This window comes from Pelmatolapia mariae, linkage group LG8, assembly GCF_036321145.2.
Source record: "Pelmatolapia mariae isolate MD_Pm_ZW linkage group LG8, Pm_UMD_F_2, whole genome shotgun sequence".
NCBI lineage: Eukaryota > Metazoa > Chordata > Actinopteri > Cichliformes > Cichlidae > Pelmatolapia > Pelmatolapia mariae.
In genome coordinates this window covers 16,240,481-16,265,794 of record NC_086234.1, presented here as the reverse complement: position 1 = coordinate 16,265,794, position 25,314 = coordinate 16,240,481, and the positions used below count along the sequence as shown (strand labels likewise).

Sequence of the window (25,314 nt, the reverse complement as noted above, 5' to 3'; positions counted from 1 at the left end):
GCTGCACGGTCATACTCTCTCCCGCACTCCATATATTATCCATTGTTGATCTGCACACAGCTGTTGCCACGAACGTCGCACTTGCTTACGTCATTGTCATGAGACACTCACAAAAAAATCACAGTTTTAGTAACGCAGTAACGCAGCGTGCTTACGGGAAAGTAACAGTAATCACATTACCTTTTTTGCAATAGTAATCCCTTACCTTACTCGTTACTTGAAAAAAGTAATCGGATTACAGTCTCTGCTCCCCACTGATCTGATGTCCTTGCTCTCCCTTGCCCTAGCATTTGTGTTATACCTCATTAATCTCCAGCTTTGATAGCAGTTTATTATTGAACACGGAACTACTGGTTCACTTGATGTTAGTATAAATGTTATTTGTTGAAGAATCCAGACATGGAGACCCTTTCACTGTGTTTACATTCCAACAGTTCCATATTCTCATCCCTTATGTACTTGTGCCTTCTTGTTGAGACTGCAGGGATGGCTTAAAGACATAAAGACCTGGATGACCTCTAAGTTTTCATTACACAGAATCAAATGCAGCACAATGCCAGAATTTGCTTCTTGAAGAGTGAGTAAACACATATTCATTTAATTGAGAGATGATGTTTCAAGATTATTTCCTGGAAAAATCTGATGTCTGCTGTAGACAGAAAACCCACACCTGAAATATAGCCACAGAAACTTTTTTTAAAAATGCATGTACTCATGTATTTCCTGCTCTTACATCAAACATGTTTTTATCTACGTCTAAAAAATACAATAAATACTATATTTATAACTCCAGCCCATCTATTTTGGGCTAATATGTCTCCCTCTGATTAGTTTTAATATTTTGATGATTTTGTACATTTTTTATGTGAATCCGCTTTGCATCATACTCACATTATTTAAATTTCTTTTTATGAACCCTATGATGATAAAGTTGTTCTTGATGTTTGTTTATTCTATTTTGTATAGTTTTGGGAAAAAAAGCATGTCTTTCTCATCTATTTCTCCTGCATGAATACAGAGACCTCTTTTCTCCATGAATACAGACAACACAGATTTGTCCAGTTTACTGCAACCAGTACATCAGTGACAGCATTCCCCAACCAGCTGCATGGGGAAAAAAGTGAGTACTTGAATTCTGGCAGGCAGTACTGATGTTGAACAAAACACACACTTACATCACAAAGTTTGTGGTGTTACAAATGTTGACTGAAAGTCCATTTAGTTTAATAAAATCCCAAACAGAAGAAAAATCCCACACATGTGTTTAATTGACTTATCAATGTTCATTTCAGTTCAGGTTTATGTATATGGCACCAAATCACTACAACAGCTGCCTCAACGAGCTCTTTATTGTAAAGACTCTACAGTATTTCGGCAACAAACAGTTCATGATACTGGTAAGAAAAAACAGATATTTAGCAGGAAGAAACTTCTTTCAGAACAACACTAGCAGAGGAGCAGCCATCTGGTGTGACTGGTTGGAAGGGAGTGATTTTTACCAGCAGCAGGAGCAGGAACAACAAAAGGTGTGGTTTTCAGTGTCTGGCAAGCCATTGTTTCTGTCTATTGAAGAATTGTGCCAACATGAAGGAATCATAATTGTGCAAAATGAATTTATGAGACTGCGTGTGTAGTGGTATAAAACTGAAGGTGCCAGTTTGGTAAGCCACTTCTTTCCTGTGTGTGGTGTCAGGTTAAACATGCTGTGGTACAACATTTAAGTACTAAACACTAAGGTAAAACTAAATTTTAAGAATTTAAAAAGATTCTGCCTACTTAGGTAAGATGCAACACCTTGTCACATGGCAGTTGTTAAATCACCTTGATCCATGAAAACAAATAAGCTCTACTCTAGAACTGTTTTGACAGACAGAGGATTTTATGGTTAAATCAGTGACTGCAAGCTACCCACATCATCTTTCCTCTGCCACCATACTTGACAGTTGATATGAAGCGTGCTGTGTTTGGTTTTAGTCACATGTGTCATTGTGAATTAAAGCTAAATATCTTCATCTTGGTCTCATGTCTCTAACATCCACATGTCTTGTGGTTTATTGAGATTCAACTGCAAATTTAATGTACATGTTGCCATGTTCTTTTTAGAGAGAAGAGGGCATTTCCTGACAACCCTTCCAAATAAACCATTCTCGTTCAGTCTTTTTCTAAGTCTGCTGTCATGAACATTAACATTGAACATGCTAAATCTTCAGCAATGTAGAGTCTGAGATGTTGCTCTTGAGCTTTTTGCATTTTCACAGAACACTAAAGCTTAAAGACAGCTGCCAACGTTTGGCAGCTGTCTTTAAGCTGTGAATAATATTTCTTTTCTTTCACTGGCAGACTACTGGACTTAAGATTTTTTATCTTTTTTTAATGGCCATATTACTCTTCCCAAACTGAAGTGCAGCTCTTGCTATTTTATCACTATGTTTGTTGTAACATGCCACAGAAAACATTTTCATAGACTTGCTGTTAATCAATCATGGAAAAGTGCATTTTATTAGATATTTTGCATTTGTTTTTGTTTTTTAAATTGAATAATGAGACAGTATAATATGTCATATGTTGTTGTTCAGGCTGTATTTACTTAAATTTAAGACACGTTAAGGCCTAGATTTCTTTATTATTATTATTATGTGATCATGCATAAAATTTTAGAAAGAGATTGTATTTTCTTTTTACCATGATTGTATGGTCAACTACAACACATAACCTGCTTGTGTTTTGTTACAAAGATTGTGTTTTGACAGAAGATCTAAATAATAGTTTATAATGGAAATTTTTGAATGACTTTATGTCGACCTTTTGATTTCCTGTAACTTCACTGATATCAATTTTTTTTCCACTGGCAGAAAGTGTTGACTGGAAACCCAGCAACAACCCCCCACACAGGTTTGACTTCTCTCTTTACAGTCAATGAATAAAAATGCCAACATGCTGACACCATGGCATGTGTTTGGTTTTGAGCTTCTTTCATGTATCATCTTACTTTCACTATTGGTTGTCTTTACTGAGATTATCCTTTTAAACAATGCATTCCATCTAGAATTGACAAATATTAAATATAGTTTTCCATAAATAAGGTGTCCTTGCAATCATAAAGCAAAATCTATTAATCCAATCTTCAATGTTTAATTTTAGCAAGTCAATTACAAAGCCAAGTTTATGTCATACATGGAAGGTGGAGCAATACTTTTAGTTAAACACTTCATTTTATTAAGGACATTACAGGCCACCAGCTGGACCCGCTGCAGTTTGCCTACCGGGCAAACAGGTCAGTGGATGATGCAGTGAATATGGGGCTGCACTACATCCTGCAACACCTCGACCGCCCGGGAACTTATGCCAGGATCCTGTTTGTGGACTTTAGTTCGGCTTTTAACACCATCGTGCCTGAACTTCTCTCTTCCAAACTCTCCCAGCTCAGCGTGTCACCAGCTACCTGTCAGTGGATCGCCAGCTTCCTGACAGACAGAAAGCAACAAGTGAGGCTGGGGGAGATCACCTCTGAAACTCGGTCCTTCAGTATTGGTGCCCCTCAAGGATGTGTCCTCTCAGCACTACTGTTCTCCCTCTACACTAATGACTGCACCTCCAAGAACTCAGCTGTTAAACTCCTAAAGTTTGCAGATGACACCACTGTCATTGGCCTCATTCAGGATAGTGATGAGTCTGCATACCAGCAGGAAGTTGAGCGGCTGGTACTCTGGTGCAGTCAGCACAATCTGGAGCTGAACACTCTTAAAACTGTAGAGATGACAGTGGACTTCAGGAGACATCCCTCAACACTGCTCCCCCTCACCATATCAGACAGCCCTGTGTCGACTGTAAAGATCTTCAAGTTCCTGGGTACCACCATCTCCCAGGACCTGAAGTGGGAGACCAACATCAACTCCATCCTCAAAAAGACCCAGCAGAGGATGTACTTCCTGAGACAACTGGGGAAGTACAGTCTTCCACAGGAGCTGCTGATCCAGTTCTACACTGCGGTCATTGAGTCTGTCCTGTGCTCCTCCATCACAGTCTGGTTTGGTGCAGCCACTAAACAGGACAGGAGCAGACTGCAGCGGACTGTACGGGCAGCAGAAAGGATCATCGGCGCCCCGCTGCCCTTCATCCAGGATCTGTACCTCTCAAGAACCAGGAAACGGGCAGGGAAAATCATCACAGACCCCTCACACCCTGGACACAGACTTTTTGATCTGCTGCCCTCTGGCAGACGGTACAGAAGCCTGCAGACCAGGACCACCCGACACAGGAACAGTTTCTTTCCCCTCGCCATCTCCCGGAACCAAATTCCTTGTATTTGTCTGCACATATACGTATATGGCCATATATGGCCAATAAACGCGATTCTGATTTTGATTCTGATTCTGAATTATCATTCAGAAGCATTCCTTAGCATTGTTTACTTCACATGTTACTTATAATTTTTCTATTACAAATAATATCACATAAGGACCACTTACATGTATACAACTGCTTTTGGACTACACAAAACATCTTTATTGAAATAAATCATTGACACTGACACTTCAATTCAACTCCTTTTTATTTATATCACAGGTGTCAAACTCCAGTACTTGAGGGCCGGTGTCCAGAAACTTTTCCATTTGTCGCAGCTGCAACACACCTGAATGCAATCAGTAGGACATTAGCAAGACTCTATAGCACTTGACTGCATGCTGAGGTGGCAATTCAGCTATTTGATTCGTGTTACAGCAGCTCATGAATAAATGAACATGGTGCAATAAAAGTACTTTTTAGAAGCACACTTTTCCAAACACTTACATTTACCTACTTTTATTTAAATTTACTTGAGCAGGGTTAGGGGTTGCCACCACAGCATGCAGTCAAGAACAACTGAGATAATCTATCCACAATACGAGGTTGGTCATAAATATACGGCAACAACACGGGAATAAAGCAGCTGCGAGAAAATTCAACATTAATGAATCAATGGTATGGAAGTGGAGGATGCAAGACGAATGAGTTGAGTAAAGTTTGACTTATCTCACTGTTTTGTTTCGCTTAATGCACCTCATGTATGAAAACAGACCTGTTCATCGACAGTACGCCTTATGGTCTGAAAAATACGGTATATAAAAATCTGGTGGTACAAAAGTTAAATTTGTTGGGTTTTGGGCATTTGCACACACACACACACACACACACACACACACACATACACACACACACACACACACACACATACACATACATACATACATACATACATATATATATATATATATATATATATATATATATATATATATATATATATATATATATATATATATATATATATATCAGTGAATACCTCAGGCAGCAGAAGCCCAAGAAAGAGGAGGAACCATCATGGAAGGACAGGCCCCTGCACGGTATGTACCACCGGCAGATAGAGGAGGTGGCTGATATCCAGAAATCCTACCAGTGGCTGGACAAAGCTGGACTGAAAGACAGCACAGAGGCACTAATCATGGCAGCACAAGAACAAGCTCTGAGTACAAGATCCATAGAGGCTGGGGTCTATCACACCAGGCAAGACCCCAGGTGCAGGCTGTGTAAAGATGCCCCAGAGACAATCCAGCACATAACAGCAGGGTGCAAGATGCTAGCAGGCAAGGCATACATGGAACGCCATAACCAAGTGGCCGGCATAGTGTACAGGAACATCTGTGCCGAGTATAACCTGGAAGTCCCGAGGTCAAAATGGGAGATGCCCCCAAGGGTGATGGAGAATGACCGAGCTAAGATCCTGTGGGACTTCCATATACAGACGGACAAAATGGTGGTGGCTAACCAACCGGACATAGTGGTGGTAGACAAACAGAAGAAGACGGCCGTAGTGATCGATGTAGCGGTTCCGAATGACAGCAACATCAGGAAGAAGGAACACGAGAAGCTGGAGAAATACCAAGGGCTCAGACAAGAGCTCGAGAGGATGTGGAGGGTGAAGGTAACGGTGGTCCCCGTGGTAATCGGAGCACTTGGTGCGGTGACTCCCAAGCTAGGCGAGTGGCTCCAGCAGATCCCGGGAACAACATCGGAGATCTCTGTCCAGAAGAGCGCAGTCCTGGGAACAGCTAAGATACTGCGCAGGACCCTCAAGCTCCCAGGCCTCTGGTAGAGGACCCGAGCTTGAAGGATAAACCGCCCGCAGGGGTGAGATGGGTGTTTTTTTTTATATAAACATGTATATATATATATATATATATATACATATATATATATATATATATATATATATACATATATATATATATATATATATATATATATATATATATATATATATATATATATATATATATATATATATATATATAAATATATATATGTATGTATATATATATATATATATATATATACATACATATATATATAAATATATATATGTATGTATATATATATATATATCACACAAACTCTACCATTCAGTCTTTTATGTTGGAAGATAACGATACATGTCTGTATCCCGAAGTCTGGCTTGTGAGGAAGGAGTTTATCATTACTAAAATCCTTATTGGGGTATGTAACAAAGATGGCACCATGATGATTACTGGTTTGCCTGCATAATAGCTTCATTAAAGACTTAGGAGAGCACTCTGTGTCAGTACAGGAACTATGTGCACGTAGAAGCAACCATCACACAAAGAAGTCACATTGCTGTACCACTTGTTCATCTGTCACACGACTTGATGTAGTCAGGTCACATTTTCTTTTAAGAGATATTATTTACTGAAGCACTGTTGAACTCATTACATTTAATACCCTTTGTTTTTCCAGTAAACCACAGTTCAAGTCAGAAATTCCAATGTGTCCTTAAAATATTTTCAGCATGACAGCTGACTATGTTAAGAAAAAATCCACATCTGATTTTTTTTTTCTTTTTTAGGCACATAATATTTAAAGTGAAGTGCAAGTAAGCAAGGCAAAAGCTTAAATACATAACTCTATCATTTTGCCTAAAATGACTGAGACTGCAGTCATGTACAATGAACTGTAAGCAACGACAAAATCTGAAAGCACGTCTTTAATATTGACTAAGATCGCTAACAACATGGTAAGTCATTGTGATTCATAAAGTAAGCTTTTACTGAAAATGAGTCACACCCTGCATTAACTTGCTACCTCACACAGCTTTGTCAGCTGGATGTGAATAGGTGACCCAGAAAACACAGATTAGCAAAACAGAGATACAATGCAGTGTTTGGTCTCTACAACCGGCAAAACCTGAAAGTGGCACCTCAGTGACCTGATGCAGACATAAGTAGTTATGCACACATTTGAGGCTCTTAGTAAATACCTGCTCTTTGCAATCCACAAAGCCAGAACAGCATTTGAAACAAATGTTAAAAACTTCTAAGTAACTACTTGCCCACCCTGTTCTTTAAGTGCAATGAAGGCAATTATACAGTAGGGTGGTATCAAGAAATTAGGGTTCCGTGCATTAAGTCGAGTTACAGCTCACTTTAGGATTGTAAACAAACTCAGTAATTTATTTTTTTCCCCTGTATTTCATATGGGGGTGGGGGGATGGGGGTCTTAGTTTTTAGTTTAGTTTTTAGTGTATGAAAATGTTGAGTTTTAGTTTAGTTTTTATTACTTTCAGCATTAGTTTTATTCTTTCAAATGATTACTGTATGGCATATGTCAGAGGCAAGATTTAGGAAAGTGTTACAGTTCAAATACAGAACCTTTTGATAACAGGGTCTTATAGAGCTCATACACATCCAGAGGCTTGATAAATATGTCAATGAAAGCCTCATAAGGCAAGATTTGATAATATTTTCACAAAAGTCACAAATAATAAAACTATCTCTCTCTCTCTCTCTCTCTCTCTCTCTCTCTCTCTCTCTCTCTCTATATATATATATATATATATATACATACCTATATCTATAGTTGTTTTAGTTCATTTTCAAGTTCACATATCATTTCAGTTATTTAAAGATTTTTTTTTCTAAGTCCAGTTTTTGTTTTCATTTTAGTTAAATAATGTTTGCTCATATGGAGTTTTAGTTTAGTTTTAGTTAACAATAACATCCTTGGCATAGACATAGGTCAAGTTTGTTATGTTTAGACACACCTTTCTGTTTTGTTTTCTGTTCTGATCTTTTTTTTGTTTGTTTGTTTTGTTCTCACACATTGTATTGAAAGCAGATTTCCCGTAGAAGATAAAACCCAGCAAAACAAAACCAAAACTATGTAGACCAGTCTCTGCAATAGTTTTGAGACATCCAGATGGGATTAGAAACACAACTTGTTGCTGACACCAATAAAAAAGTAATAAAAAGTAAAAAAACCCTTCAGTTTTTTTTTTTTTTTTTTTTTTTTGTTACTAGACAAATTAGACGATATAGATTTTAATTGTCAAAGATTAATCTGAAACAAATACTATCCCACAATTCCTTACTCAGACCTTTGTTACATTACATCTCCTTTTCTATTAATGAGCACATGAACACAGGCAAGATTATTATTCTGAATGCACAAAAGTATGATTCATTGTTATGAGGAAACAATGTGCTTTGCGAGAATATAATGCACCTTAGAGGTAAAACAAAGAGCATTTGGAACTATGCCAGTGCTGGCAGTACAAAAGCATTGTTGCAGGGAATCCTGCAACTTCACATGAGATGTATATGTGCCAAAGAAGACGTGACAAGGTAATTAAGTTATTTTGTTTAAACTAAAAAACATTTTCAGACTTTTCTGGGAGTGTTTTATATTATTATATGGTTTTTTTTTAATATTATGTCTAGAGTTAAATTAATAAAGTCATGTTTGGATTTCACTGATATTGTAAAGTGATGCCTATATTACTAGCTGGGAGTATTTAAGTGCTTATCAACATTTAAACTTTAAAACATATTCTGCTCTACAAGCTGCTTAACAAATTGTGTAAATATACATGGTGTATGCCCACTTAATGCTTTAAAAATTTTTTTTTTATTATTTATTGTAATTTCTGTGTGATTATTCAGCAGGTTTGACTTTTGAGCTATGGCGGGTCAAACCCTATTGTTTTTGCTGCTTTTGGTGATTATAGGTGAGTATTAATTAAAATCAGCCTAATGACTTATTGTTGTTGTATTGATTAGCTGATTGCTGTTTAATGATGTGAGGATTCTCAGATTTGTATTCAAACATATGTTTTATGTTTATTGTGATAGGCCATGTGAGTCTTCAGACAACAAGTAAGTGAAAGTTTTGATTACCTCTCTATAACCTATAACTCTATAATAAAAATAATAATGAGTAGCTTTAAACTTTTTTTGTATGTATAAATGTATGTATGTACTTAATTCTGTATTTAATTCTGTGTGTTGACACAGATCCTGTGGCATCAGGTGAGTTAATATACTTTTTAAAATTATAGCTTAAGTTTAAGCCTCAACAATGAATTACTTTGAAGACAATATTGTGTATTAGACACATATAGTGTCTTTATTTATCATTAGTATCAACTATATTACATTATATTTATATTCTACAGCTGCCAGTAGACAAGCATGTAAAAAAAAGTGCGGTTCTTATAAACCAAGCAACCATAATATTATACAAGAATTATAGTAATCTACAGCAATGCTTGGTACTGAGAGAAATAAAGTCACTTTTCCATAGACAGAAAACAGTAAGAGCTTTCTTTACTAACAGTAATGCAAACTTTTCCACCTTGTTTTAACTCCAGATCATTTTAATATAAGACTTACCTCATCAGGTAGCTTTTTAGAATAATCTGATCTGAGTTCAGTTTGAGGCCACCACCTCCTTGTTTGCTGTAGTTTTTAGCTCTACCGTGTTCTGTTTTGGTGTTTTGATTTACTATTCCTGCTATGACAGACCAAAATACTTTCAAAAGGGTTTATTCTGGTTGTTCATGCTGTGCAACCAAAATTTCAAAAAGTGTAAAATCTATTAAATCTAAACAAAAACTAAATGTGTAATGATTTGCAAAGTGTTGTGTTACCAATATCACAACTTCTCTGAGATGTGTTGCTACCATCAAATTTGGAACGAACCAATATTTTTCTTAAAGTGATATGGTTCTAAGTTGAAACTGTTATCTATGTCTTATTTCAAATATGCTATGGGTTTCTAAGATTTGCAAATAACTTCATTGTTTTTTTATTTACATTTTTTACAGTGTCCCAACTTTTTGGGAATTAGGGCGGTATTTATTAAGAAAGGGAGTTTTGGATACAGTGTTTAATTTTAAAACTGCAAAATAATGAGGCAAATCCTTTTATACTCTTTAAGGTACCCTCTACCCAATATCTGGAACAACAAGCCCTCCGTCAGACGATGGAAGTTCTCCTCTTATTGTCCTACAGCATCCCTTTCTGTATTTTGGACAGACGTATAATCAGATTTATGTGAGTAAAATTTTTTTGGGGAAACTTAAACAAAATGCAGAAGTATAAAATGTTCATTCTCTGGTTGGCAAACCAGTTACAACAACAGAACTGAATTGTACATGTGTAAAAAAGAAAATACAAAAATCTGCTGTCATGAAAATAACAATTTATCTTCAATTTCTACTTTACTTAAATATATGTTTACTATTAAAAAAAAGATAAATACTGATATGAGGTAGAGTGCATTTAAGTCCCACACACTAAGGCTGCCTACTTGTGACTTCCATCCAATACCAAAATAAATAGAAGAGTAAATGTGGTTATCCCAGTTGGACATTTGTCAAAGCTGGGAAGACACCCAAAGAAAGCTCCAGCCGATCCAGGAGAGGACAACCGCTGCCTAAGCGAAAACCCATAGTGATCTTGCATGTGAAATGGCCTGGTAAATGGCCTGTATTTATATAGCGCTTTACTAGTCCCTAAGGACCCCAAAGCGCTTTACATATCCAGTCATCCACCCATTCACACTCACATTCACACACTGGTGATGGCAAGCTACATTGTAGCCACAGCCGCCCTGGGGCGCACTGACAGAGGCGAGGCTGCCGGACACTGGCGCCACCGGGCCCTCTGACCACCACCAGTAGGCAATGGGTGAAGTGTCTTGCCCAAGGACACAACAACCGAGACTGTCCAAGCCGGGGCTCGAACCGGCAATCTTCCGATTACAAGGCGAACTACCAACTCTTGAGCCACGATCGCTCTTGAGCATGTGTCAGGAGTATCGGGACAGCTGAGACTTATTTTCTCTAAACACTGTGTCTCTGTGGCTTTTAAACCCCAGAACACGCTGCGTCAAAAATTGGTCCACCCCAACAATTAGGTCCCCTGGCACAAACAGAGTAATGTAGTGTATGCTGGTAAGTGCCAGGAGGATTGCCATGATTTATACATTGGGGAAACCAAACAACCTCTGTCGAAGCGGATGGCACAACATCAGAAGAGCTACCTCGCCAGGCTAGGATTCAGCAGTCTATCTATACCTACAGGCCAGTGGACATTTGGATGAGTGATCAAACATTTCTCCTATTGAAAATATTGGTTGAGATGAACAGAATCAACTTTTTAGGATTTCCTTACCCGGAGACAGATCAACGCCTGTGTCTGAAGTGTATTCCTGCCTAAAGTTGATATGTGATTTTTGCTGTTTTTATAATGTTTTTATTTTCTAGGTAAACACCAATGGAGACCTGACCTTTGATGGACCATGGTATAGCTACACCCCCCAACCGTTTCCAATGTATGGATTCAGAGACATTATCGCTCCATTCTGGACAGATTTAGACAACAGAGGAAATGGTCAGGTCTACTACAACCAATACACCAGCGGCAGTGTTCTCCAGCAAGCTACACGAGACATCAATCAATACTTTCCAGGACTGAACTTTAATGCAAACTGGGTCTTTGTTGCAACTTGGTTTGAGGTTGCCTATTTTCCAATGACTGGAACAGTAAGTCAACTCTTACTAAATTAGGCAATCAATATGAAGTATATGAGTATTATGCCTATATATACTATATATACTATTTAAAAACAAGAAGTTGCATTTTTTTCAGCAAACAACAGTCCAAGCTGTCCTGATATCTGGTGGCCAGTACTCATTTGTGCTGATGAACTATGGGGAAATAGCCTACACAACACGTTCTATACAGGTTGGCACCATTTATTGTTTGTTGGGTTTTTCTCTGTATCTATTATTTCTCTGTATCTATTATTAAAGGATATACTGTACAATATAAAGCACCTTGAGGCGACTTTTGTTGTGATTTGGCGCTATATAAATACAATTGAATTGAATAAAATTGAATTGAATTGAATTCAAAATATAATATAATAAAAACATATTTTTTTACAATAGATTTTTTGTGGCCATTTCTTACTTTAAGTGAAATGCATGCATATAAATATATAAATGCAAAAATAACCATACAATTATTTTTACCGTGTGACATGTCATTTTCAGGCTGGATATGATACAATCCGTTCTACTCACCATTTTTCCATCCCTGGATCATTCTCAGAGAACGCAACAGGACAGTTCTCAAATTTCCGTCTCAGCAGCAATGTCCGTGTGCCCGGTCGCTGGGCCTTCAGGACAGACCATGGATCAACAGGCTGTACTTTCAATGGCAAGTCCTGAACTAGAGCATAATCACATAGCCAGCTGATTAAAATTTTATGAGAATTCTATGAGAAGAGTATTATTATAGTGAATGACAATCACCCTCTCTATCCGATTATTTTTGGTCTCCACTCTGTGAAAATAATAACAGAAAATATAAAAATCTTGGAGTAGTAGGAATATTTTCAAGTTGAAGTAAAAACATTTAAAGTACTTGTTTTTCTATTTTTTCAAAGGTCTACCTGTGCAGCTTGGTGATTCCTTCTGGAGTGACAGTACCTGTGCCCAGAAGTGCACCTGTACCTCATCAGGCCTGCAGTGCCAGAGACAACCGTGCTCCTTTTCACAGATCTGCCAGCCAACCTCCTTTCAGTTTTCATGCCAGACAGTGCAGAGGCGCACCTGCACCATAAGTGGTGATCCACATTACTACACCTTTGATAACACATTGTTCCACTTTCAGGGTACCTGCACTTATGTTCTCTCTGAGCAATGTAATAGTGGACTGCCCTACTACAGAGTAGAGGGCAAGAATGAGCACAGAGGCAGTACTCGAGTTGCTTGGACACGACTGGTGAAAGTGTATGTCTATAATGACACAATTGAGCTTGTCAAAGGACATAATGGTGAAGCGAAGGTATGCAACAAGGACCAAGTTTTTACTTACGGTGACATGTGTTTGTGACGTGTATGTTTTACTTCCTTTATTTGCTGGTATTTTTGCAGGTTAATGGGAACTTTGCAGCTGTTCCATTCTCCCTTAGCAATGGCACCGTGCAAGTTTATCAGTCAGGTTTTTCTGTGGTCGTCAGCACTGACTTTGGCTTAATGGTGTCTTACGATGCATATAGTTATGTCCAAATCAGTGTGCCCTACACTTACCAAAATGCAACATGTGGTCTTTGTGGAAACTTCAACAATCAACCTCAAGATGACTTTCGCACACGCCAGGGCGAGCTTGTGAGCTCTGATGTGATTTTTGCTAACAGCTGGCAAGCATCTGGGGATGATGACCCTGGCTGTGGGCCACAGTGTAGTGGTCTGGCCTGTGCTGTTTGCACTGCAGAACAGACAGCATTGTACAGAAACACTGACCACTGTGGTATCCTCAGCAGCACTTCTGGACCTTTCGCTGCTTGCCATCAACAACTTCCTCCACAATCCTTTGTGGACAGCTGTCTGTATGATCTGTGTCTAGGAGGAGGGTACCAACCTATTCTCTGTCAAGCCTTAACCGTGTACGCAAGTCAGTGTCAACAAAATGGTATTCAGCTGCAAAGCTGGAGGAGAACCGGCTTTTGTGGTATATTAATCACTTTATTTTTTACATTGTTTCAAAATATCATTTTATTAAAATTCCACTGATGTCAGATTAATTATGTTCTCTGCTGTCTAGAAATCCCATGTCCTGCCAACAGCCACTTTGAATCCCAAGGCACAGGATGTCCACCTACCTGTGTTAATCCCAACTCTACCTACAACTGCCCTCTACCTCCCCAGGAAAGCTGCATCTGTGATTCAGGCTACATCCTCAGCGGTGGGGTCTGCGTCCCTCATGCTGAGTGTGGCTGCAGCTTTGAGGGCCGTTACTACCGCTCTGGACAAACTGTAATACTAGATGAAAACTGTGGGAGACGTTGTAGCTGCAGTTATGGCTCCATGACTTGCCACTCTCATGGTTGTGGGCCATTTGAATCATGCAGGGTGGAGAATGGAGAAAGAGGATGCAGACCAAATAGCTATGAAACATGCTGGATCAGAGGCCCAGGGTCATATCAGACATTTGATGGACTGACATACCAATATCCTGGAGCGTGTCGATTGATACTTGCCAAAGTTATGGGACTGTCCAGTCATCCAAACTTCACGGTGACAGCAGAAAAAGTGCCAAGAGGCCAGCAAGACTTTTCCAATGTGCTAAAGTTTGAGGTAGAGGAAACACAGGTCGCCATTGAGATGGAAATAAATGGCAAAGTTAAGGTAAATGACTGAAATACAACTGAAAAATCATTGTAGATAAATGTGTCATAATGAAAAACATAAAGACTTGCTTAGAGAAAGAATTAGTGGGAAACAAATCAGGAGTCACCTGATAAGATAAAGTCGTATTTAAGTACCATTAAGAACTCTGGTTTATGGACTGTAAAGTAGACAATAATGATCTACTTAAAAATATTTAGAAGATAGGGTGCCTTAACACTGAATTATTAAGTAGAGATCAGTCTGTAATTTTCTGAACATTATTCTACATCGTCATTTTCATTGTAACTGGAATGTTACACAAGAAAATATAAACTATGAAAGGCTACCTTTCAATACTCTTATTTAGCTTTGAGTTGTGTTTTTTCCTCTCAGGATGAATTCCTTGTTTTAGAGTGGACTAAAATTAATATCAGTGGAATTTTATTTTACTTTTAAATTCAATTTATTATGAAGCAGTTGGAACAAATAGTACTTTAAAGCATAATAAATTAAAACACTCAATATCTAAGATAAACAGAAGAGAACAGGGAGGCATTTACAGTTTTGAAACTCCATTAAGGAAGACCAGTTAGCTCTAAGAGTCAATATGGATATTGTAAGTAATAAAAAAGATCAATATGGTAGCTGCCAGCTGGTTCTTTGGTAAATAACCATTATCTATAATAAATACCAAGATCAGGACTTACCTGGGAAATACAGATGAGCACTTCATTAACAATCAGGAAGCTCATGATGCATTCTTTATTTGTTATGTAGTACCTAACATGGTCCTTACTTGAAAGTGTTATTAATATTATTATTATTGTTGTTCTTCCTCTTACTATCATTATTATTATTATTATGACTGTTTAAATGCTTTTTAGGTTAACGGTCAGCTGATCAGGCTACCTTTCAGCACTGGATCCAATGGAATGCAAATCTTCCACAGCAGCATTTACAGTGTCATCATTCGCACCTCCTTTGGTGTAACTGTGCAGACAGTCTGGCCTCACTTTGTCCGTGTCACTGCTCCTGGTGTCTACAGTGGTTCACTGGGTGGACTCTGTGGTGACTACAATGGTCATCCACATGACGACTTCCGCACACCCAGCGGTGTCCTGGTCAACAGTTCTCAGGACTTTGGAGACAGCTGGCGAGATGGCTCTCTGGCTGCTCACTGTGTGGAAAGCCAAAGTCATGATTCTAGAACCGATTTTAATTCTAGCCAGTACTGTGGCATTCTCAGATCACCAGATGGGCCATTTGTACCCTGTTGGTCTGAGGTTGACCCAAGGCAGCAGGTGGATGCATGTGTAGAGATCATGAGGCGCTCTAACGATCCAGCATCAACTCTGTGTGATGTCCTACGAGATTATGCACTAATGTGTCAACAGAAGGGTGTTGCCTTAGGACAATGGAGAAATGCAACTGGCTGTGGTAAGCATTCACTTGTTTTTTGAAGTAGTTCTAGCCATGATTTCCAAAAGTTTAAAAATGCCTTTTTTATATTAAACTGTTTGTTTTTCTCCAGCACTAACCTGCCCGTCAAACAGCCATTATGAACTCTGTGGAACCTCTTGTCCTTCTGCTTGCCCCAGCCTCTCTTTCCCCTTCACCTGTGATACTGTGTGCCAGGAGGGCTGTCAGTGTAACAATGGTTTTATTCTCAATGGTGACCAGTGTGTTCCACCAACATCTTGTGGATGCTATCACCAAGGACGCTATCGTGAAAGTGGCGAGCAGTTCTGGGATGGTGAAGGATGTCAGAGCTTGTGTACCTGTAACGGCACTACAGGGAATGTCCAGTGTACTCCCAACTCCTGTGGCTCCCAGCAGTCCTGCCGTGTGGTGGAGGGCGAGTTTGGCTGCCATCTCAACCCTCCTGGCACCTGCTATGCCTCTGGAGACCCTCACTATTTCACCTTTGATCATAAGGCCTTTGACTTCCAGGGGACCTGCCGCTATGTTCTGGTGACCCTTTGTAATGCCACTGGTGAGCTCAATCAGTTTTCTGTGGAAGCTAAGAATGAGCCATGGAATGGGTTGACAGTTTCAGTCACAGCTGAAGTTTTCGTGAATGTGTGGGGCTACGATGTGCACATGTCAAGAGACAACAGGGGTATTGTAGAGGTGAGATGAAGTGTTTCTGAACAATTGCTTATACTTTACATATTAAAAAGCAACATTTAAAGCCAAAGACAGTTGCAGATGTACCTACCAAATGAAACAGACCTCTCCTTAATTACAATGGGCCAATGGGCCAACAATACTTTGGCCCATTGGCTGTGGGGAATGTTAAAGATATTTCCAAAGTACCTGAAAACAGTGATGCCATTACACAATTTCTTCAATAGAGAACATCACTGAGTTTAATTTTAACAATGAGCTATCACTTATACTTTTATGGGAGACTAATAACAAATAACCAAATGTGAGAGATTCTTGGTAAATAATTGTTAATTTGTTATTGGTTATTGTGTTGCTATCACATTGGTTTACATATGATTATTGATAAAGGCTATATAAATAAAATTAAGTGTTCTTGTTTTTCCTAATTTGTTCTCCCAATGTCCCAGGTAAATGGAATAACGCAAAATTTACCAATTCTCTTGAATGGAAGTCAAGTATCTATCTTTGCCAGTGGATTTCAAACAGTTGTCAACACTGATTTTGGCTTAAGCGTCATGTACGATGGATGGAGTACAGTCTCTATCACTGTGCCTCCAAATTACAGGTATTTGCCATTTATCACTGCTCAAAATCAACTGGTGTTGTAATGACTCTCGCACTCACACGTCTTTAAAGGAGTTGTGTACCACCACACATTTATGACATGGTTCCAGTGTACAGGGTTTTTCTTCGCTCAGAAGGGTCTTTTGGGGTGTACCATAACATTGATAACACCCCTTACAAAAAACCAGTGACTCTATTTTATCTTACTGTTCTCATCAAAAGGGGAAAAACATGTGGACTTTGTGGAAACTTCAATGGAAATTCAAACGATGACTTCTACACCCCATCTGGAGTAACAGTCGCATCTCCAGATGAGTTTGGGCAAGCCTGGAAGGTGCCAGGCAACTACACTTGCAGTAATGGCTGTGGCTCATCATGTCCAAGATGCGCCAATGAACAGCCCGCTAGAGATCAATGTGAGGTGATCCAGGCAGCTGATGGCCCCTTCAGTTTCTGCCATGAGGTGGTGGACCCAGCACCATATTTCAACGACTGTGTGTTTGACATGTGTGTGGCAGGAAATCGAGGCCATGACCTTCTGTGCAGGGCTCTTGAAACTTATGTTAGAGCCTGTCATTCTGCTAATGTTCGAATCTACCCTTGGAGACAAAATACCAGCTGCAGTGAGTAAACCTGTCATTGTGTTGCTGATATAGTATCAAGAATAGACAAACAATAAAATGTGTTTTTGTAAGTGTCTTGAAATACGGCGTCTAAGTTTCATGACTGAATTTGTTTTTAACCACCTGGAATCCACCTTTTGTCTTCTTGCTTGTTCAGCATTGGACTGTCCAGCCAACAGCCATTATGAGCTGTGTGGTACTGACTGTGGCCACACCTGTGTCAGCAGCAATAATGCCACCTGTGAGCAGGCTTGCTCTGAGGGATGCTTCTGCAATGAAGGCTACCGCAGAAGTGGAACCAGTTGTGTCCCAGTGGAAAGCTGTGGCTGCCAGTATGATGGATTCTACTATAATGTAAGTTTTACAAAGAACCATGATGGGCTACAAAAGAAGGACCTAGCTTTTAGGTTTTAATTTCATAAAGGATTTGGGTAGATAGTTAACAGTGGTAGCTTGGCAACAGTTTCATTATCTCATTCCCATTCCCTGTCAGTAACTCTGGTAAAGTAAGATAACTTAATCTGATCATTCTCCCTCTTTTGGATGCCTTTTCTCCCACAGGCTGGCGAGTCCTTCTGGACAAACGGTTGTTCCCAGAGATGTGAATGTCACGCTCCCAATCTCCTGCGATGTTCTGCTGAGTCTTGCACTCCTGCACAGCAGTGCTCCATCAGAGACGGCCAGCTGGGCTGTTACGATGCCATGTCCACCTGCACTGTGTGGGGGGATCCACACTACATCACCTTTGATGGAGCAGTGGCTCATTTCCAGGGAACTTGCTCCTACATCATCGCTGAGAGCACGAACCATGGCACCAATGAAACACAGTTTCAGGTGATAGCCACCAACAATCACCGTGGCAACAACCGTGTGTCATTTGTGTCTGCAGTGGACATATACCTCTCAAATCATCCACAAAGTGTGCACATCAGGATCGGACCCAATAAAAGAGTAACGGTAAGCACTAAGCTTTCTACGTTTCTCTCATATGAACACCTTCACAGCAGGCACTTCCTCACTTCACGTGTCTTTCATAACTCTTGTTCTCCCAGGTAAATGGAGGAGACGTGTCTCTTCCCACCACTGCAGGAACTTTAGCTGAAGTGCTAAGGGAAGGCAGCTACATAGTCGTTGATGCATTTGACCTGACAGTCCAGTTTGATGGCAAGAGTAGTTTGTTGGTAAGAATTGCCCAAAAACATCGAAACGCCGTCACTGGAATGTGTGGAAACTTCAATCGTGACTCTAGCGATGACAAAGTCTCACCTAATGGCACACTGGCACGAAATGACAATGACTTTGGACGCAGCTGGAAGTCACCAACAAGCCAACCAGGGTGAGCTGTTCGGAACTTGCCTAGAATATTCCAAAACCACATACATTTGAACATAAATGTCCTGTTTGTATTAGACGATAATAAATGCACTGTTGTGTGAATTGGGGGTTCAGATGTACAGCACATTTTCCCAAAGTATTACAGATAGGATATCTTTTCCAGATGTGGCTCGACCGATGAAGATAACAATGGACTGAATGACTGTACCTTTAGAGAAGAATACTCCCAACTCTGCAGTGTCATCACCAACACCACCGGCCCATTCAGAGCTTGTCACCTGCACTCTGACCCCCAGCCATTTTTCACTTCCTGTATTTACGACCTCTGCCTTTACACTCCAGCCAATGGCATGTTGTGTTCTGCTGTCTCAGCCTATGAGAGAACCTGCTCTGTTCTTGGGCTAGACATCCCTGACTGGCGCTCCGGTTTGCTGTGTGGTAAGTTTGCGCTGGATATTAAGTGACATCTTTTAGGGTTTGTCATTTGTCTTTGAATGCTTTGTTCTCTTTTAATTTGATCACATTTGGTTATCTCATCCTTGTCCCCCTACTTCTACAGAGGAGTCAGACCCATGTGAACAGCTGGACTGCACAGAGTACGAGTGGTGTGGTAAGAAGGACGGTGTCTATGGCTGCTCCTGTGATGAACACCATGACCGAGGCAACAATGAAAGCTATGGTGAAGGAAGCTCCTATATAAGCTATATTGTTTTATTTTAAGGTCATTGACAATGGTACAGCAGTAGAGTTTGTACAAGAAAAATGGGATTTGTTGGTTATTTGTTTTCTTGTTCTTCTTTTAAACTTGTATTAACAGACTCAACCATCACTTGTGCCAGTAGTTCAGGCACCATGTCCGTGTCCCGTTGTCAGCTATTTGAGGCTGGCTTCTACCCTGATGCCCTCCATCTCCAAGATGAATCTTGCAATGGGACTCTTGAGTATGGTCGACTGGTGTTCCACTTTGACAATGACAACCATCTGTGTGGGACAGCACTCAGGGTACAGTTACAAAAACAAAATATTATGGATAGTCATTGTTATTATAAAGGGTTTATAAATTACATTATATTGAATCTGTACTGTTTTGGTTTTTTAATTTCAGAGCAACGGAACACATTTCATGTATGAGAACTTCGTCCAGGGTAATGTGAATCCTAATAAAGGTCTAATCAGCCGCCAGAGGAGCATCAATCTGCGTTTCAGCTGTGAATACCCCCTGAATCAGGCCCTGTCTATGGCTGTGGGCATCAACCCTGTAGAAAGGTAACAAAACATGTCCTATGCATTATATACAATACTTAGATCAGATTTTTACATATTCCAGCATTAGATGTAGTTAAATGTGCACTTCAGGCACTTATTTTGAAAGATAGTGCTTTACGATCACAATCCGGTCGTTAAGTGATGACGTGACGAATCCTACTTCCGGGCCTAAAGTAGTCTGCGTTTAATATGGCTTTTGTGTTGTTAACATGTTTAATGTTTTGTATTTTCTTCTATTTAATCTCAAAAAGCTCCTAAAAACAGTCAGTGATCACTGTTGACCTCCCTCGGCTTTTATTACCGCTAATCATTTATTTAAGCTCAGTTTTTAAAACCTTACGATGTAACTACAGCACAGCCCATGCAGCAGTGTATGAATGACTAACCTTGTATTGTGGATGGATTATCTCAGTTGTTCTCCTGGCTGAAGTTTGGTCCGTTTACAGCATCCTGCCATGCGATTACATTTGTTCCTGACCACTGAGAACCCTCACGTTAACTTTTATCGAGTGGAAAAAAAAGTTAGCTTGTTTATATTATGCTAACATAGCTGTGTCGCTAGCGGTCACGTAGCACATCATTATATACCAGCTAGCCAAACTTCAGTAACCCTACAAACGGTGCTGTTTAGTTCACTGCTGTTTAGTTTTCTGTCTTCATTTATGTTGGAAGTGATAGCAGAGCTGTACGTTTTAATTTGTTTCCAAAACCCCGCAGTCAGGACATGCTATATTGTATTTAGATGGAAGCTAGCGAGCTAACTTCCTGCTAACTTCTAACTCCGTTAAATGTCATAAATTCTGTTTTCATGGATGCCTGGATGTTAAACTCAATTGTTACACCTGGTAGAGCAGAACGCTGATCATTTTTATTAAAGATGAAAGACTTTAGACAGTTTTTCAACTCTCAGTAATGCCACAGTGATCATTTAATATATGGACCTGCAGCGGAGTTTAGGCCCAGACACGACTAGTGACGTCAGACTTAAAAACCGGATACTGACAATGAGACAAATAAAAACATGAAAATGAGAACGTCATTTTTGTTGCACATTAACATTACACTTTTTGATGTTCATGCATGGTAATGATGTTCATCATTTAATAATGAACTCATTTGTAGTATTATTATGTTTTTTATAGCATCATTAGGAAGAAGATTGCAACTGGTCAAGGACAGTACAGCATGAGAATGATCCCCTTCCAGGACCCTGGCTTCCGCTTCCCCTTCAGGACTGACACAAACATACAAATGGAAATAGATCAGAGGTTATATGTGGCGGTGAGAACAGAAGGAGTGGATCAAAGCCAGATCTCCACCGTTCTGGACTCCTGCTGGGCCACACCAGTCAACATGCCAAATTACCCTGTCCGCTGGGATCTTATTACTGCAGAGTAAGAGCACGTTAGCAGTGTCACCTTGTCTTAGCATACTTTATTAAAAACTTGAAAGAATTAGCCCGAGACAGACCTCTCCTCGGTTTTTCTCCACCAATTCTTCCTCATAATGAATTCTGCTGCTTTGCTTTATAATCTGGGATATTTAAATGTCTTCCAGGTGTGCCAATGAAGCTGATGGAACAGTAGAGCTGATTCAGAACGGCATCTCCACTGAGGCCCGATTCTCCTTCAGGATGTTCACTTTTACCAACTATTCATCCATTTACCTTCACTGCCAGGTCCACCTGTGTCTTTTGAGACACAACAATTGCACAGCTGTACGTACCACTGTTTTAAATTCTTATTGGTTTTCATTCTTACCTTATAAATTTAAAAACTGTTAAATCTGCAGAAGCCTATAAATATTTTTTTCCCCTCAGCGCTGTTACCCGGGTTACCACAGGCGAGTTCGGAGGGATGCATCCTTCCATGACACGTCATCCATCTCACTTGGACCGCTTGTTTCAAGGCCAGGTAGCAGAGGTACATTGAAGCTCTCATGTCTCTTCACCTTGCACTCTTATAGATGATATAAAGTTTATGGATACAGTAAATGTAAACTTTGGTTCTTCTCTTGCAGACCCAGTGATGCAATTAAATAGTGGCCAAAGCCAGGTGACACCTCTGCTGGCCCTGCTAGCCAGTTTGATGCTAGCTAGCATGCTGGTAACCCTGCTGGTCAAACGGTTTGCTCCCAAAACTCCAGTCTAGAAACCGCCAAAACTCTGGAGATCAAAATTGATCCATATTTTGAAAATCATTCATTATTCAGTTACTTCTCAATGGTATTTTTCATCTGAGTGTTCTCTTTTCTTTTCTTGAGGAGTGTTTCTGTAGTTGTGGTAAGGTGTGCAGTAAGTTTGCTTTAAATCTAAATGGGATAAAATATGTGGGATATTAAAGTTTTAACCTTCTTGTTGCATTCACTGTTTGTTGATAAGATTAACTTGTTCTTGGTTTCTGTGTGAGATTTTTATAATTAAATCTACATCATAATTAAAATAATGATGTATAATCGAGGGTAAATCAAGGACTAAATAAAGTATTTAGTACACATATACTTGTCTCTCAGAAACTCAACCAACACTACTTTGGATTTACAAAATAAAGTGATAGTACAAAGTGAAGTACAATATTCATATTCATAATCCATCCATCCATCCATCCATCCATCTTCATCCGCTTATCCGAGGCCGGGTCGCGGGGGCAGCAGCCTAAGCAGAGAAGCCCAGACCTCCCTCTCCCCAGCCACCTCCTCCAGCTTATCCGGGGGAACACCAAGGCATTCCCAGGCCAGCCGGGAGATATAATCTCTCCAGCGTGTCCTGGGTCTGCCCCGGGGCCTCCTCCCGGTGGGACATGCCCGGAACACCTCACCCAGGAGGCGCCCAGGAGGCATCCTTGTCAGATGCCCGAACCACCTCAACTGGCTCCTTTCGATGTGGAGGAGCAGCGGCTCTACTCTGAGCCCCTCTCGGATGGCCGAACTTCTCACCCTATCTCTAAGGGAGAGGCCAGCCACCCTTCGGAGGAAGCTCATTTCTGCCGCTTGTATCCGCGATCTCGTTCTTTCGGTCACTACCCACAGCTCGTGGCCATAGGTGAGGGTAGGGACGTAGATTGACCGGTAAATTGAGAGCTTCGCTTTTACACTCAGCTCCCTCTTCACCACGACGGACCGGTGCAGCGTCCGCATCACTGCAGCCGCAGCACCAATCCGTCTGTCGATCTCCGGCTCCCTTCTCCCATCTCTCGCGAACAAGACCCCGAGATACTTGAACTCCTCCACTTGGGGCAGGAACTCATCCCCGACCCGGAGTGGGCACTCCACCCTTTTCCGGCTGAGAACCATGGCCTCAGATTTGGAGGTGCTGATCCTCATTCCCGCTGCTTCACACTCGGCTGCGAACCGTTCCAGTGCGATCTGGAGGCCTTCACCCGATGAAGCCAACAGAACCACATCATCCGCAAAAAGCAGAGATGAGATTCTGAGGCCACCGAAGTGAAAGCCCTCCGCCACTTGGCTGCGCCTAGAAATCCTGTCCATAAAAATTATGAACAGAACCGGTGACAAAGGGCAGCCCTGGCGGAGCCCATCACCCACCGGAAACGAGTCCGACTTATTGCCGGCAATGCGAACCAAACTCTTGCAACGGTTGTATAGGGATCGAATGGCCCGTAGCAATGGGCCAGACACCCCATACTCCCGCAACACCTCCCACAGGACACCCCGAGGGACACGGTCGAATGCCTTCTCCAAGTCCACAAAACACATGTAGACTGTTTGGGCAAACTCCCATGCACCCTCAAGTATCCTTGAGAGGATAAAGAGCTGGTCCAGTGTTCCTCGACCAGGACGAAAACCGCATTGTTCCTCCTGTATCCGAGGTTCGACTAACGGACGAACTCTCCTTTCCAGCACCCTGGCATAGACTTTCCCAGGGAGTCTGAGGAGTGTGATCCCCCTGTAGTTGGAACACACCCTCCGGTCTCCCTTCTTAAAGATGGGGACCACCACCCCGGTCTGCCAGTCCAGGGGTACTGCCCCTGATCTCCACGCAACATTGCAGAGGCGTGTCAACCAGGACAGCCCTACAACGTCCAGAGCCTTCAGGAACTCGGGGCGGACCTCATCAACACCAGGGGCTCTGCCACCAAGGAGTTGTTTAACTGCCTCAGTGACCTCGCCCCCGGAAATTGGCGGGTCATTCCCCTCATCCCCAGACTCTGCTTCCCTCTCGGAAGACGTGTCAGTGGGATTAAGGAGGTCCTCGAAGTATCCCTTCCACCGCCTGACAATTTTCTCAGTCGACGTCAGCAGCGCTCCGCCAGCACTATACACAGTGCAGGTAGAGCACCGCTTTCCCATCCTGAGACGCCTGACGGTTTGCCAGAATCTCTTCGAGGCAGTCCGAAAGTCTTTTTCCATGGCCTCTCCGAACTCCTCCCACACCCGAGTTTTTGCTTCAGCCACTGCCCGAGCCGCATCCCGCTTGGCCTGTCGATACCTGTCGGCTGCCTCCGGAGTCCCACAGGCTAACCAAGCCCTATAGGACTCCTTCTTCAGCCTGGTGGCTCCCTTCACCTCTGGTGTCCACCATTTGGTTCGGGGATTACCACCACGACAGGCACCAACCACCTTGCAGCCGCAGCTCAATGCAGCAGCTTCGGCGATGGAGACGCTGAACATGGTCCATTCGGACTCAATGTCCCCAGTCTCCCTCGGAATGCTGTTGAAGCTCTGCCGGAGGTGTGCGTTGAAGATCTCGCGGACTGGGGCCTCTGCTAGACGTTCCCAGCACACCCTTACTACGCGTTTAGGTGCACCGGGTCTGTCCAGCATCCTCCCCCGCCACCTGATCCAACTCACCACCAGGTGGTGATCAGCAGACAGCTCAGCCCCTCT

General features: G+C 41.2%; 1 protein-coding gene across 1 annotated transcript in view; it reads left to right on the top strand.

Moving 5' to 3' along the window:
• The first annotated feature begins 3,755 nt into the window (after nt 1–3,755).
• LOC134633517 (IgGFc-binding protein) overlaps nt 3,756–25,314 on the top strand; it is a 39,883-nt gene continuing 18,324 nt past the window's right edge. The window contains exons 1-22 of the mRNA XM_065471579.1: nt 3,756–3,849; nt 10,270–10,385; nt 11,600–11,878; nt 11,985–12,080; nt 12,392–12,557; nt 12,787–13,187; nt 13,277–13,853; nt 13,947–14,530; nt 15,397–15,949; nt 16,044–16,642; nt 17,089–17,246; nt 17,468–17,868; nt 18,026–18,222; nt 18,430–18,825; nt 18,921–19,204; nt 19,367–19,641; nt 19,763–19,882; nt 20,021–20,205; nt 20,309–20,469; nt 21,612–21,863; nt 22,027–22,186; nt 22,289–22,409. Coding sequence (XP_065327651.1) covers nt 3,756–3,849; nt 10,270–10,385; nt 11,600–11,878; nt 11,985–12,080; nt 12,392–12,557; nt 12,787–13,187; nt 13,277–13,853; nt 13,947–14,530; nt 15,397–15,949; nt 16,044–16,642; nt 17,089–17,246; nt 17,468–17,868; nt 18,026–18,222; nt 18,430–18,825; nt 18,921–19,204; nt 19,367–19,641; nt 19,763–19,882; nt 20,021–20,205; nt 20,309–20,469; nt 21,612–21,863; nt 22,027–22,186; nt 22,289–22,409 — 6,175 coding nt within the window. The remainder of the gene's footprint in view (nt 3,850–10,269; nt 10,386–11,599; nt 11,879–11,984; nt 12,081–12,391; nt 12,558–12,786; nt 13,188–13,276; nt 13,854–13,946; nt 14,531–15,396; nt 15,950–16,043; nt 16,643–17,088; nt 17,247–17,467; nt 17,869–18,025; nt 18,223–18,429; nt 18,826–18,920; nt 19,205–19,366; nt 19,642–19,762; nt 19,883–20,020; nt 20,206–20,308; nt 20,470–21,611; nt 21,864–22,026; nt 22,187–22,288; nt 22,410–25,314) is intronic.